At 42.6% G+C, this 15,298-nt stretch overlaps 1 protein-coding gene across 16 annotated transcripts in view; it reads left to right on the top strand.

Annotated features, from left to right (window-relative positions):
• The window catches only part of LOC113930808 (integrator complex subunit 6-like), a 79,133-nt gene that overhangs the window by 45,173 nt on the left and 18,662 nt on the right, over positions 1–15,298 (top strand). For all 16 annotated transcript variants that reach the window (XR_004819822.1, XR_004819821.1, XR_004819823.1 and 13 more), the window contains 7 exons: positions 3,486–3,635; positions 4,491–4,580; positions 4,806–4,989; positions 5,249–5,377; positions 7,560–7,723; positions 10,180–10,332; positions 13,109–13,241. Coding sequence is in view for 13 of the 16 variants with exons in the window: in XM_035725606.1 (XP_035581499.1) it covers positions 3,486–3,635; positions 4,491–4,580; positions 4,806–4,989; positions 5,249–5,377; positions 7,560–7,723; positions 10,180–10,332; positions 13,109–13,241 (1,003 nt within the window). In the remaining 3 variants the exon portion in view is untranslated. The remainder of the gene's footprint in view (positions 1–3,485; positions 3,636–4,490; positions 4,581–4,805; positions 4,990–5,248; positions 5,378–7,559; positions 7,724–10,179; positions 10,333–13,108; positions 13,242–15,298) is intronic.

Below are 15,298 nucleotides of genomic sequence, written 5' to 3'. Positions count from 1 at the left end.
ATGGGGTGGGAGGGCGTCTGGCTGGCTCAGTTGGGGGAGCGTGCGACTCTTGATCTCGGGGTTGTGAGTTCGAGCCCGACGCTGGATGTAGAGATGACTTAGAAATAAAATCTTTAAAAAAAAAAAAAGAAGGTAAATGGGCTGTCCTGAATTCATTTATTAAAAAAGTCAACTCCGAGCAATGAAGAGTATAATGAGAATGAGAATGAAGAATATAAACATCTACTTTCTGCCACTAGCTCTTTATAATTATCTTTTGGGAAGAAATTTGTCTCATGAACAAGGTTCTCTAAATATTGAGATTAATCCATAGGCTTTTCCCCCCTCAGCGTTGTGAGGAATGCATTTAGGGACATTCGGTTTTCTCTTGAAGGAGCTAGACTGCTCCGAAGACGTTTATTGCTTTGGGGTAGTACATGTGGCCGCCAGACTTTGTAGTACCGAGGTGGGAGTAGCATCCAAATTTCTTGTACTGTTCCATTCACCGCAAAGAATTGGAATTGACCTAAAAACAATGCCGGTGACTCAGGTGCAGAAACGATTTGTAAAATGCTTTCAAAATTCATAGTATAAGGGGAAACTGAAAGGGCAATTATTCTGACAGATTGATTAGTAAGATGATGAACAATCAGGACACATTATTTTAAATATGGATGAGGTACAGGGTGCTTGCTTACGTGGTACTCATGTCTTATCTCAGCCCTTCCCCAAATCAAGTAGTCAGCTAATTTTTCTTTGCTCATGCCCTGAACTACTTTGTGGCTCCCGGGAGTTCAGTGCTCACTATAGTGAAGTAACTCTGAAAAAGAAGTCAACTTTATAAAGTGGCTTGTGGGTGAACGACGGTCCATTCTCAGGTTTGCCCAGGCCACAAAGCTCAACTTAATGGACGACCTTTCTCCCTCACCCAGCCCTTCTAATTAGCTCCTAAGAACTTCTGACTCCGCCTCTGAAACACTTTGTTCATTGGCAGCCTCCTCTCCCTCCCCGCCACTCTTGCTCAGGCTTTCATCACTCTTCCCATAAGCTATTGCAACAGTTTCCAAACCAGTTTCCCTGCCTCGAGCTTCAGCCTCCCCTCCACCCCCCAATTTATTCTCCAGCTCCCCAGCGGAATGATCTTGCTAAAATCCAGATCTGATCATGCCCCTCCCCTAATTAAAAACCTCAAGTCATTCCCAGAGCCAACAGATAAAATCCAAACTACCGAGCACAACGTACAAAGCACCATACAGTGAGGGCCCCACTTACTGGCCTCGCCTCCCGCCATGTACCCAGAGCAATGATAATCAAATTACTTGCGGTTCCCCACGAAGCCCTAGCCTTCTATGGACGCTCGTTCTCTTTCTTGGTGCGCCCCTCCACTCCCACCATCAGGGCGGGATGCCCCGCGCTCTTCCGCACATGCCCCGTGTTCGGTGAGAAGCCCTCCCCGACTTTCTGGCCACTTGTCCCTTCAGCCTGTAGAACTGCATTTCTCATTCCTCTGTGGCAGGAGCTCCTTGAGGACTGAGCCCTTTCCATATCCCCGGCGTGTAACGTTGGCCCGTGCAAATGTGTTGACTGAAGGAAGGACTTGCTCTGTCCCTCCCAATGGCGGACCTTTCCCTTTGGCCACAAGGAAGAAGGCTTATTTTTGAACTCAGTGTGATTTGTAACCTGCTGGGGATGTTTCTAGGTATTTGGTGAGGACAGTTTCCACCACAAGCCTTCCTTTTAAGTAAAGCTGAGTTTGTCTAATCCAGCAAGATTTTCTGGGGGCCACAAGGAATTGTTCTCATGCTCTACTTTGCCTGGGCGCTAGAAGTCATACCCACAGTGTGGCCAAAGGAGCATGTGGAAAGGTTTCACCTTTAGATCCTTCGCTCTATAGGATATGTTAGGAGTCTTTTTAAAGGACAACTAAGCACATCTTTAATTTCACAGAATCCCAGACTATTGGACTGGACTGGATCTTAACCAGGTTCTGGACTGTTCAGTGGAAGGGGGCGCCATTCTCACGGATTCCAACAGGAATGACCTCTCCCTTGGGTTGTGTTTTGCGCAGCCTCACACAGTATCCCTGCTTGCTTAACCCTCTTCATTTGCAGAGCATACAATTTAGGTCCTCAGAGCCAACAGGTTCGCTCCAGGTCACGCAGACTCTGGCCCCCTCCCGCCCCGTCTGTCTCCCACTCATCCTGACCCAAACTGCTTCTGGAGACTGGGAAACTAGCGAAGATAGTGTTTGCTATGGTTGCGTGGATAATGGACAGGATGCCTTCGGCTAAACATGACATTTAAATGCTTTATCGCTTATTATTTGCTTTTGCTTCCACATCCAGTTGTACTGGCCCAGTTGGCATGACTTCAGCATTCAGCATCTCACACTGCTGCCCTCGGGGCTGCCGAGACCCAGGTGGCCATTCCTCCCACCAAGTTGCCAAGCTGTGTGCTGTTTGCTCTCTCCCTGGCTGGCCTTCTCTGTGACCCGCTTTTAGCTGCCAAGTCTTCTTTTGGCTTCTCTTCTTTGCATTTGGTGCTGCTTTGTTTTTGTGGCCGTGACTGACCAGTCACCATGATCTTTTCTTTCTCTTCTACACACCATTCAATCACAGCATGTTGGCTGCTGGCCTTGGGTCTCTGGTTCTTGGCCGCTGTCCATAGCTGCTGGGGGTGCCTAGGGGGTGCTGCTTCTTTGCCAGAACTTTTTAGATTTCTTTCTCCCCCCTTTCCTGGATTTGGGGCTTTCTGAATGTTTGAAGATGCCAGAAGGGTTGTCTCCAAATAGTTGTGGCTCTATTCCTAGAATTCCCCCTTGACTCTTATTTAAAGTGAAAATATTGTTTGGGTGGAAGAATCTTGGTTAGAAAAGTTCAAGTAGATCAGACAGTCAAGAACAAGTTGTCTCTATCAAGGACAGTGCATTTAAAAATAGTCCTTCCTCTCTTCCTCACTTCATGCTCATCATCCATGTCAAAGTAAGGTAAATACTGAGGTGTTTGGGTAGGTACGATTGGACCTGAACAGAAGATTGGACTTCTTGAGCCAGAGCCTTCCAGCCATAATGGACGAATGCACTGTTTGCATCTTTGCTGTTGGTCATTAATGCTGACAGATCTTTCTGAAACTGATTGCTTGCTTTATTTATTTTTTTAAAGATTTATTTATTTATTTATTTGAGAGAATGAGAATGAGAGAGAGAGAGAGTACATGAGAGGGGGGAGGGTCAGAGGGAGAAGCAGACTCCCCGCTGAGCAGGGAGCCCGATGCGGGACTCGATCCCGGGACTCCAGGATCATGACCTGGGCCGAAGGCAGTCGCTTAACCAACTGAGCCACCCAGGCGCCCCACTGATTGCTTGCTTTAGTTCCACTTGGTCAGTCAAGACATAGAATAGAATTAGATCAAGGAACTATTAATTTGTTAGAGGTTAGTGGTTGCTTGCACTTTATATATTGTTCATTGTATAATCGGGAATTTCTCTGTAAATGTTTGGTTTTCAGGCTGGTTGGAAGGAAAATCACGCAACATTCATGAGTGAACTAAAAAATCTTCAGGCTTCTGGACTGACTACTCTTGGTCAGGCTCTAAGATCCTCATTTGATTTGTTAAATCTCAATAGATTAATATCTGGAATAGACAATTATGGACAGGTAAAAAAAACTTTGAGTGAGTACAGCTAATTTATTTTGGTGACTTGGGGTAAGAGTTTAAAATTGGGCGTGGTTACCGAGTTTTCTGCTACTTTTCACAACTGCCAAAAGGAAGTCCGTATCTTTTAAATACCTGCTTTAAAAAAGAGCCCTCTTTTGGGGTGGGGGGGTCCTTGTATGTGGCTTGATCATAAAATATGTAGTGAAAATTGCCTCCCCATCAGATCATCAGCTATCTGAGAATGGAATGACTAAATTGCTGAGAAATATTGGAACGAGGCCTTTATAAGAGAAATTTTCAGTGTCCTGAACTCCCTCATCTCTCCCAATTCAATGGAAAAGCTCTAGAATAAGAGAAAGGCAAGACAGCATCTGGTGCTCCTGTTGTCCTTACTCTAGAAAACTCTGCGCACAATAACCAGAGTCACTGTCCCGGCTCCAGAGCATAAGTCACTACTGTCCCCCAATCTGTGCCAGGATTTTGACTCAGGTGAACGGATTCACGGGTGTGGATGCTGCTTCCCTTATACTGTCTTTAAGATCTTTTTTTTATGATTGCTTGGAAAGCAGAGGGAGAGGAGTATTTGGATGTTACAGTTTGGGGAGCTCCTGAATGATATGAATTCCTCAGTTTATTCTGAATGTTACCTCAGCAGGGATCCTTATTTTGATTCCCACCCGCTTCAGTCCCTAATCTTTGCCTTACTTATCCAGGCAAATTTTATCACACACTTGAGAGATCCCTGGCAAGGCAAATGTAAAAAAAAAAAAAAAAAAAAAAAAAAAAAAAAAAAAAAAGTTTAAATACGATTTTATTACTTTACATGGCTCTAATACTTTTTAAATGTATTTTAGGGGAGAAATCCATTTTTTTTAGAACCATCTATTTTAATTACCATCACAGATGGAAACAAGTTAACAAGTACTGCTGGTGTTCAAGAAGAGGTGAGATTTCATTTTTTTTTTTAAGTTTCACTTAAATGGCAGAGAACATGCCGCTATTTCTGTGGGAGGCCCGCGTTGCCAGTTAAGAATAAGTTTGATCAAACCTTCCATCTTCACGAGCCCTGAAAGATTGTTGAGTCCATGAAAGAAAAGTGACCCTGTTAACTTTTTCTTCACTGTTGCACGGGTTGTTATGATGAAACTTCTCAACTTTTGCCTTATCAGCTTCATCTCCCTTTGAATTCTCCTCTGCCCGGAAGTGAACTAACCAAAGAACCTTTTCGTTGGGATCAAAGGTTATTTGCCCTGGTGTTGCGTTTGCCTGGATTGGCTTCTACGGAACCAGAGCAACTAGGCAGTGTACCGACTGATGAGTCCGCCATCACTCAGATGTGTGAAGTCACAGGAGGTATTGGCAATATCTCATATTTCTAAAGGAAGAATCCAGAGCAGCAGGGTATGGTTCCTCTTAAGCGCCATATTCTGTCTTGTCCTGCTTTCCTCCCGAATCTTTTAGCTCTGCTGCTGCTTCTCATCATGAGTGTGAGGTTTGCTGCCAACGTAGTTATGATCCGTTCGAGATATATTTTAGGATTTCAAATGCTTATATTGTTAAGTCGCATTTTATTTGATCAAACTCACACTGTTTGTTCTTCCTTCTGGTATAGGTCGCTCCTACTGTGTTAGAACACAAAGGATGTTGAATCAGTGTCTAGAATCTCTAGTTCAGAAAATTCAGAGCGGTGTCGTTATTAACTTTGAAAAAACGGGACCAGATCCACTTCCTGTTGGAGAAGGTACAGTAGATGACTTTTTTCCTTTTACCCTGGAGAATGATCGGAGATGGGGAAGATATTAAACTCATAACAGATACGGTCTTTACTGTCTACACGCATTCATGGGGTTACACACATCCGTCCAAACAGTTGCCATTCATTCATTGCCTGGGTGGTCAAATTCTAACAACTTTAATTCAATGTCAAATCCTCTTACGAAAATTCTTCCTTTCCCCTACCCTTTTCATATCCCCTGGTCCCAGTCTGGTGATACACTGCATTATTCACCTCTCAATTCACAAAATAGCTAGAGAATCACTTCGGAGTGCCACGTAATTAGTAACCTGGTTTTGGTCTTGTGAGCCCCAAATGTGCCAAGCAATCTTTAGGAAATCCGTGTTTGTCACCACATGTCAGCAAGAGATTGTGAATATTTGTCCAGAAACTGCTTAATGTCCTCTAAGATCCTACACCGGGATTTTCCCGCCCACTTTTTAACTGCTGAAACTTTTCTCTTCAAGTGACATTTTACAGAAAGTTCAACATCGCAAAACAGTTGAGCACAGACGTACTGTTGTATAGGGGAAGGGTCTTCTCCCTCATGTCATCCCCGCCCCGCAAGCCTCCCTGGGAGCACTCTGCAAGGCTGCTTTTCCTCGTTCCTGGGCGCTCACACACATCACTACCCATGGTGCTTGTCTCACCTGATCCATACGTTGGCATTGCGTGGCCACAATCAGTGGGGGCTGCTCAGAAAGACGCATGCTTCTGTCTGAAGCCATGGATCCTGTGGTTCCTGACCTTTTTGATGTTTAGTTCCCAGAAACCTTTAAGAAGCTGTTGGAAACGTAGAGACCTCTCTCCCTAGAATAATGGACATAGGCCACACAAATACAGTTTGGTATTTAATTCTAGGGTTTCTTGGACGCCACTTTTAAGAACACCCACCACAGAAGACTGAGGCCTCACAGCCTGTTTGAAATTCATTAAATTAATTGAGGAAGGACATGTTCTCTTGCTAATGATTGACAGTTCCATCCATACTTCTGTGTTCATTATCTTAATGTGAACTGGGAACTGTCCTATGGAAAGCCTATTGGATTTGGTGTCCTGTAAATAGCTAAGATTTTCTTTCTAGCTCCATTTCCCCTTTGCCCAGGGTTCTTAGCCTTCGAGATTCTGAAGAAAGCTAAGAACTCTCTCCGCAGAAAGATGCACATCCCCAGAATTGTGAGCTCAACTTCAGGGGGTCTCTTGGTCCCCTGAAGCTATTACACGTATTCCCTAGAGATCCATGGACCCTAGTAAATCTCCTGGCATAAAGTAATTACTTGTTTAAAGTGACACTTAAATAAGTAAATCAAATGACCTGTAATTTAAGAAATATGACTCAAATCATTAAAACGTCTCTTTTACAAATATAGACTATTGAATCATTGCATTAAAGTTATATAACTCTGCCTTGCCCTCTTTTGGTGGGCAAATTAAATATGCTAGTTTAAACAATTCAGATATATTCGGGATACATCCTTCAGCATTATACAATGCCCAGCTTCCGTGGAATTTTAACGGTGGCTGGGGAAACTATCATGAATTTGTCAATAATAAACTCGATGCATTTGCTTTATGTTCCCTCCCCCAACTATATATGTAGATTGTATTGTCAACATTCCTTCTATCTTTGAGTGAATCTGGATTGTTTTTATTTTGCCTTTGTGGTCATTGGGTCTGTTTAGTAAAGAATACTTTTTTCCCCCCCCATCTAACTGGGAATAGAAAGAAAATCTAAATGGAATTTATGACCTATTTTGTCAGATCCCCAAAATGTAAAAACTATACCAAGGGATGAGCCATTTCATTTACCTAATTTGAAAAAATAACTCTAGTGGTTTGGTGGGGGTAATTTATGTGTCCAAATTCAGAAAATTGAGCACTAATTTTATAATAGTTTTCCATATAACTTGGTGTTCGGGGCATAGTTAAGGATGGGAGTGGGGTGTTGGATTAGAGGGATGGGTTAGATGAAAAATGCTAGAGAGAACATTCAGAAATCCTGATAGAGTCTTTTGTTTCTCTCATTTTTTCACGAATTATCATTTTGGCTTGTTTTATACTTTGCTTGGAGCTGAAAATTTTGTGCAAGAAGATCAGCAGCTGTAAAAAGAAATTGATGCCTTAGTATCTGTCTTTGTTTACCTTTTAGATGGACTTATGGATTCATCCAGGCCAGGCAATTCATTTGCTGCTCAACCATGGCATAGTTGTCATAAGCTCATTTATGTACGACCTAACTCTAAGACTGGTGTTCCTGTTGGACATTGGCCAATTCCGGAATCTTTTTGGCCAGATCAGAATTTACCTTCACTAGTAAGTGTCATAAAACAAAAAGGTAAACATCATTCCAGATTTTCAGTTTGCTGATTACAGTGACCCTTGTAAAATGGCTTTGAGGCTTTTTTTTTTAAGATTTTATTTATTTATTTATTAGAGAGAGAGAGAGAGAAACAACATGAGAGGGGAGAGGGCCAGAGGGAGAAGCAGGCTCCCCGCTGAGCCCGGAGCCCGATGTGGGACTGGAGCCCGATGTGGGACTCGATCCCAGGCTTTTAAGCCATACCTTTTCTCTCTGGCTGGAAGTCTAAGCTTGTACCTAAAAACAAGAGAGGACTTCCTTGCCCTTCTGGCATTCTTTCTTTTAGTTGCCTTTTGCTACTTGAACTGCCCACTTTGGATGTTAAAGCGTTGTTATTTTTGACGGCGTCGCAATCTGTGGCTTGGTTTTTATTTCCCAGCAGCTGACTTGATTGACACGGGAAACGCCACATCCAAAGAGCACTAACGTTGTTTGTCGTGTACATCCTCAGGAAATGAAAACTTAGCTTGCACCTTGCCTAGGTTCTAGAAACACATTCAAAACAGAAGCTCTTCTGCTTCCTCCTGGGGAGTCATTAGACATGTAGTGGAACTTTGTGGACCTGCTTTTCATCTTTTTGTAATCCATGGACTTGCGTTCCTTGGCAGTGTACCTTTCGGTGATGGATAATTAAGCAATATTTGAAAAATGATCTCTAAGCGAGGACTTTTCTTTTTGTTCACTGCATTTGGGAGAAGAGGGTTTGATATTGTGGTTGTTCCTAGTACCAGATGAATCAGCTTTTTGGGGGGGAGAGGGGTGTCTGCTAATGAGGGAAAGCATATGGAACCCACTCTCCCTTCATCTTCCTCCCGCAAGCCTCTGCACAAAGGCCAGAGTGAGCCTTCTGGTGTGGGGGGAGGGGCACAAAATGATCACTACGCCTTCAGTTCAGCACCTTCCTGGGTCAGCCAATCTACATTCTGTGTGCGTTTTAGAAATTTCTGACATGAACTGTATTTTCTTCTGGATTACTCTTTCTAGGCTCCTTTTCCCAGGAGATGCCATGAGAATATAGGACTGAAGAGCCACTTCCGCCCCTGCTGTGGGGGAGGGTATATCTCCTCCGCCTTCCCTCAGGGCTCCAAGGTGACACACTGAGCAGATCTCAGTGCCCAGTTGCTCTTAGCTCCAAACCCCAGAGTGAATGTTTTAGTTACGAATTTATGTCATTATTGCTAGTGACAGGGCTTCGCTTGTGTCTTTATGGCGTTTTAAAAATCGGTTTAAATCGAAGAAGCCAGAAATATTTCTCAGGTTTAATTAAAATGAAAATCAGGAGGGGTGCCTGGATGTCCCAGTCAATTTAGCGACTGACTCTTGATTTCAGCTCAGGTCGTGATCTCAGGGTCGTGGGATCGAGCCCCGTGTGGGGCTCCACACAGCGCAGAGTCTGCTAGTCCCTCTCCATCTGCCTCTCCTCCCCATGCTTGCACGCTCTCTCTCCCTCTCTCTCTCTTTCTCAAATAAGTAAAAATATTAAAAAAAGGAAAAACTGGGATGAAAGAAATTCCAGCTAACTCACACCTCACCCCCGTTACCATCCCCTCAGCTTTAAAAGCACATTTGATGGCTGTTTTCCTCAGCTCCTCAAACATCTTGTAGGTGTGTACATCACAAAGGCAAAGGAGTATGTTTTTCCCCTTTATAAGGGAAACGGAGATGTTTTGTCATATTTCTATTAGCCTGAGAGATCTCTCGGCAAGAAGAGGGCATACCACGTCTCACCCTTGTCCCTGGGATTTGTCCTATCTCCTCATCTCTTCAGCTCTACCAGTCCGCTCTGGTCCCCCAGGCACATAGGCCTTTGCAGCCCGCCCAGAGCATCCTCGGCTCTAACAGTCCTGAGGCAAGCTTGCAGGTGTGAGAAATTTCCACTGGTCCTGGGTGTCGTAACTGGCTCATTTGTGGTACTTGGCCTTGCCCTTTCCATGGCTTTACAGTTTTTCTGCTTGCTTATTAGTGGCTCTAGCCCTGTCATTAGCTCATCTGACAGCTTCATGGATTTCTTCTTCGCTAGCAGCATCTGGACTATCTGTAACCCCATCGTACAAAGGAATGAAGGGCAGGTCATGCTTGGAGGTTGCAAAGTGGATCTGAAAATCAGGGTTCATTCTATGGATCATTAGTGACTTCCTAACCGTATTCAAAGCACCTGTCATCTTTACTTCACTGAAATTGTAGTTATGAGTGTTCTAGTTCACCTTTCCTCCTCCCAATGCCAAGTAGATGGTAGAGCTAAAGAATCCCCGTGCCTTCCCCAGATGGACGCTGTTGGCAATGCCCTCTTTTTCAAAGCACTGGTGTATATCTCAGCGATGGTTTCACAAAACACGGAAGGGGTTGTGGATTTGTCAGAAACGTAAGTTCGCTTTGATAACGGACTGTGTCTTCCCCTCTTGTCTTTTAGCCTCCACGAACATCTCATCCTGTTGTGAGGTTCTCCTGCGTAGATTGTGAGCCAATGGTAATAGACAAACTTCCTTTTGACAAATATGAACTTGAACCTTCACCCTTAACTCAGTACATCCTGGAACGAAAGTCTCCCCATACCTGCTGGCAGGTACTTACCCTTACCTGTTGGCCAAATGTCTGTAACCACTCTGGGATCTGGGAATTCTTTGAAGAAGTTTCAAAGGTGGCTTCTGCAGCTGAAGCTTCGTGTGAACTTGACAGATTGGAAGTACAAGATCAGTTTTTTTTAACGTTTTTCTTTAAATTCCAGGTAGTTAACGGTACAGTGTAATATTAGTTTCAGGTGTACAAGATATTTTTGACACAAAAAAACCCCATAAGCCCTGAAACCACTTTTTGTGTTACTGTCATGTAGTCAGACTTCTCTTCCTGTACAAAGCACATCAGTGTGTGTAACATGGATTTTACTTGGATGCGGCAAATGCACGTTACCGGCTCTTCCAAACATTATACTTCAGCCAGAAGGGCTTGCTGATTTATTAATAGACTCACCTTTGGATATTAGTTTGTAAAAATCCAGACATGGCAGTCACACAGCCCTTTTATTTGGATATAATAAGGAAAGTCCTACGCTGAAAGTATGTTTGTTCTATTTCTAAACGCAGCACCATATAGCAATCAGTAATTGTTAGGTTCTATTTACGCAAGAAACACTTTTAGACTGCCATCTGTTTCATCCTAAAATGTGAGATTATTGCTACTAGTTGTCTTTAAGCTACTTAAATTCTCCAAAGATGCTAAAACTGGGTAGGAGAAAAGAAACACACTTGAAGCAAGAATGTAAAAGTGTAAGAAACAGAACAATCTCATAAATATAATATTGAGTGGAAGACGCCAGCCATCAAAGATCCCATATCCTATGATTCTATTTTATCTACGCTCGAAAAGAGGCAAAGCGGGCTGACTCTGTCAGAAGTCGGGTTGGTAGTTTCTCTTGGGGGTGCAGAGCAGTGACCAGCAAGGGACGTGAAAGGGTTTCTCTCTGGTTGTGTTCTATTTCTTGATTTGGGTGCTGATGACACGTGTGCTTTCACTTTGTGAGCATTCATTGAGCTATATACCTATGACTCATGCACTTCTCTGAATGTATGTTTATGTTAACAATACAATGCCCCGGAAATGTGCTAGGAATGTAGAGATACGGATGATAGAATGTTAGCTCAAAACCATGATAGGAGGTTGACTTCATGGATTGACACAAATTTTGCACAAGCAAATACAATCACAAATCATACCTATTCCCTAAAAAGAAGCCCTCTTTTCTGTATAGCACATTTCTTGTAAAGCTTCTCCAAAGGCACATAAGACATCCTGCCCTTGCTTCCTGCACCACCCCTCAAATAGGCCATATGCCTATCTCCTGTACCTTATGTGACTTTGGTTTAGTTTGAAGGCAAGGAATTAGTGGGAGTGAAAAGGAATAAGATGAACCAGGAGCCAGGAAATTTGGCTAAATCATAATGGAGTCTGGATTCCAACCCTACGTCTGCCACCAGTAATGTGGTCCTGGGCCAGACACTTACTTTCTCTAGACAAGATGGTCTCTAATGATCCCTTTGAATCCCCTCCCCCCCAATTCTATGAATCTGCAGGTGATAAGGAATTTGGAAAAACTCAGGGGGCTTATGAGAGGGAAGGGAGGGAGGGAGGGAAGAAAGAGAGAAAGGGAGAGAGGAACAAAAAACAGTGTTTCACCTCTCGTGGGCCTCCTAGGCCTGACCCCCAATGGCTGTGTGTAACATTTTTAATCCTTTATGATGATTTCCCCCCTCATCTGTTCTACATACTTAGGAAATAGGGGGAAATGCACTATGTGTTACTACATTTCTTTGTTTCTATTAAGGTTCAAATTATGACATGAAATCTAGTAGATGAGTCCTGTTTTATGGCACCAGCACGACTCATTGTTTTGTGGGGTCACGAAAGACACAGGGAAGATTTATTCTTAGCCATGACTAAATATAGCAAGAGTTTAGTCAACTGGTAGGTGATATGGCTGGTACCAGGAATTAGCAAGGTGAATGGATTCTGTTCACCATCACGGTTTGACTTTTGCCTTCAATGATCCTGCTGAAGGACTTCGGGAAAGGCAAAGGTCTAGGTCCCTAAAAGTATATACCTGTGCCCTAACTTGGGCCAAAGAGGAAACAGGGAACAGAGAGGAAAAAGTGGTACCCAGAGGACATCAGCCCGGCATATCAAGTGTACGGGACCTGACCATATAATATATATTGAATATATATATATTCAATTCGTGATGAATCACGAATCATCAGCGAGGAATAAGATGGTAGTCACATGGAATAAAGATTAATGTTTCGATCGTTACTGAATGTTTGTTCTACCAGCATCATTTAGAAGAGAAAATGCCTTCCAGATTGAACCAAAGCATCTCCTTGCTGCCTCCAAATAATTAGCACCGGTGTCCGGCTCAAAATAGGCCACTCGATATGTATTTACCCGATGAAAAATGCTCCATTTTTCTCAAGTCCCCACTCTGGTCACCACTTGTTCTTTTGAGAAGTCTGTTTGTTTTTCATGGCTGGTATCACTTAGTGGTATTTCAGCCTCGTTTGCCATTGTGCTAACCAAGTAAATATTTGGGTATTGTTGATGTAGCCCGTGGTCTCCGAATGGTGACCGCATAGTCCGGTTTCAGTTCTTAATATAATGTATAAAGAAATGCAGTCAGAACGTTCTTATTTAGTATGGCCTATTTGGACATGACCCCAGGCTAAGGGCGCTATTGCCATTTTTACATTATAGTTAAGCTGTGCCTTAGATGTCATTCTGGAATGTTGCTGGGAGTTTGGTTTCACATAAAATCCTCATTGTCATAACTGTGTCTGATCTCATGTTCTTAGGTATTTGTTACTAGCAGTGGAAAATACAATGAACTTGGCTATCCATTTGGTTATTTAAAAGCCAGTACGACTTTAACTTGTGTAAACCTCTTTGTGATGCCGTACAACTACCCAGTTTTACTCCCTCTTTTAGGTAAGTAAAGTATATGCCACTTCATCGTCTTTAAAATGCAACAGAAATGAAAAATAGGAGAACGGCTAAGCATTTTAAATGTAGTCAAAGAATAATTGATACCGGGATATAGAAAAGGATAAACACCGGTTTGGAAGGATAGAATTTGCACACTGTTTTCTGTTCTGTTCGTTTTGTTACTTTTGTTTTGTTTTGTTTTGTTTTTGTTTCTGTTTTTGTTTTTGTTTTTGCATCAGACCGAAAAGACACTTAGCCTCTGGTGTGGCTCCTGTCGCATTTTAGGCTGCGAGTACCAGTGCTGACGTTCCCCACCACACCCCCGCCCCCCGCCCCCAGTTTCAAGTGACTTGGCTTTTCCGTTGACTAATTTGGGACCAAAAATTCCATTGATCGGGGTTAATGCTCCAAGAATCTGATGGTTTTCTCCAGAAAATAGGGCTTCTTGCGGGGTATTGGCTCCCACTCGTTCCCCCATAAAGGAATCTTAAATGCTCCGGAGGCATCTGTGTTAGGCAAGTTAAGTCGTAGAAGCTGTCGTTTCCATGGTAAAATTCTACAAGGAGCGACTCCAGAAGCTGCTACTGAGATATCACTGAAAATGTGTGTAGAGATTTTTTTTTTCCTCGTTGAAAGAGCCGCATCTGTTTGGAGCAATATAGTCGTACCATGTGGTGTAGGTATCCTTTTAGTTGTAAAGTTGGGATCATTTTTATTCGATGGAGTTTCTTAATTTCTGCAAAAAGTTTCAACCTTTGAGTTTTCATCTAGTCATTAAAAGCGTAAGATTTTTAGTGCTATAGTGTTTGTACTACATGTACTGAAAAAACAATTCTTTCAAATGTTGCAAGTTAAGCAGGTTAAGAATGGGTCATTATAAATGGATTAGCATGATTATTTTGTATATAGTCTACCGACTTTATTTCTTAGTCCACTCTAAAAATGTCCTCTCAAAGGTGATTGTCATTGACATAAAATATAGGTTATGTCTTTGAGATTAATAAGGGTACCAATAGAAAGTACCTATATTTTGTGGATTTGTTTAAATTATTTATAAATTCAAATAAATTTATTAGTTAATGATTTCTTTTCTTAAAAAATGTTTTTACATGGGGATAGCTGACACACAATGTTACATTAGTTTCAGGTGTACAACATAGTGACTGGACAAGTCTATACCTTACGCTGTGCTCCCCGCAAGGGTGGCTGCCCTCTGTCCCCATAACAGCACCGTTGCAATACCATTTGCGACGTTCCCCATGCTGTGCCTTCCATCCCCGTGGCGTGTTCATTCCATAACTGGAAGCCTGTACCTCCCACGCCCCTTCACCCATTTCACCCACCCCTCCCACCCCCCTCCCCTCTGGCAGCCATCAGCTTGTTCTCTGGATTTATAGGTCTGATTATGCTTTCTGTTTGTTTATTCATTTGTTTTGTGTTTTTAGATTCCACATATGAGTGAAATCATATGGTTTTTCTGTTTCTCGGTCCGACCTATTTCACTTAGCATGGTAGCATCCATGTCACAAATGGCACGATCTCACCCTTTGTGACTTCAGTTTTCCCAACTATAAAGTGAAAGATTAGATAATCTCCACTTTGACTGTTAATGGTATTATGTTTCTATTTTTTAAGACGACCTTTTATTTTCAGATAACTAGATTCGCATGCAGTTGTAAGGAATAACACTGGTGCAGCCACTGGGGAAGACAGCATAGAGATTCCTCAAAAAGTTAAAAATAGGAAAAAAAAGTTAAAAATAGAACTACCCTATGATCCGGTAATTGCACTACTGGATATTTACCCAAAGACTACAAGAATGCTAATTCAGAGGGATCCATGCACCCTTATGTTTATGGCAGCATTATTTACAATGGCCAAGATATGGAAGTAGCCCAAGTATCCATGGATAGGTGGATGGATAAAGAAGAGGTGGTGTGTGTACACAATGGGATATTACTCAGCCATCAAAAATGAAACCTTGCCCTTTGCAACTACATGGATAGACCTAGAGAGTATAATGCTAAGCGAAATAAGTCAGAGAAAGGCAAATACCATAT

This window comes from Zalophus californianus, chromosome X, assembly GCF_009762305.2.
Source record: "Zalophus californianus isolate mZalCal1 chromosome X, mZalCal1.pri.v2, whole genome shotgun sequence".
Classification (NCBI taxonomy): Eukaryota; Metazoa; Chordata; class Mammalia; order Carnivora; family Otariidae; genus Zalophus; species Zalophus californianus.
The sequence above is the reverse complement of the archived record's forward strand: the minus strand, read 5'-3'. Positions and strand labels throughout refer to the sequence as shown.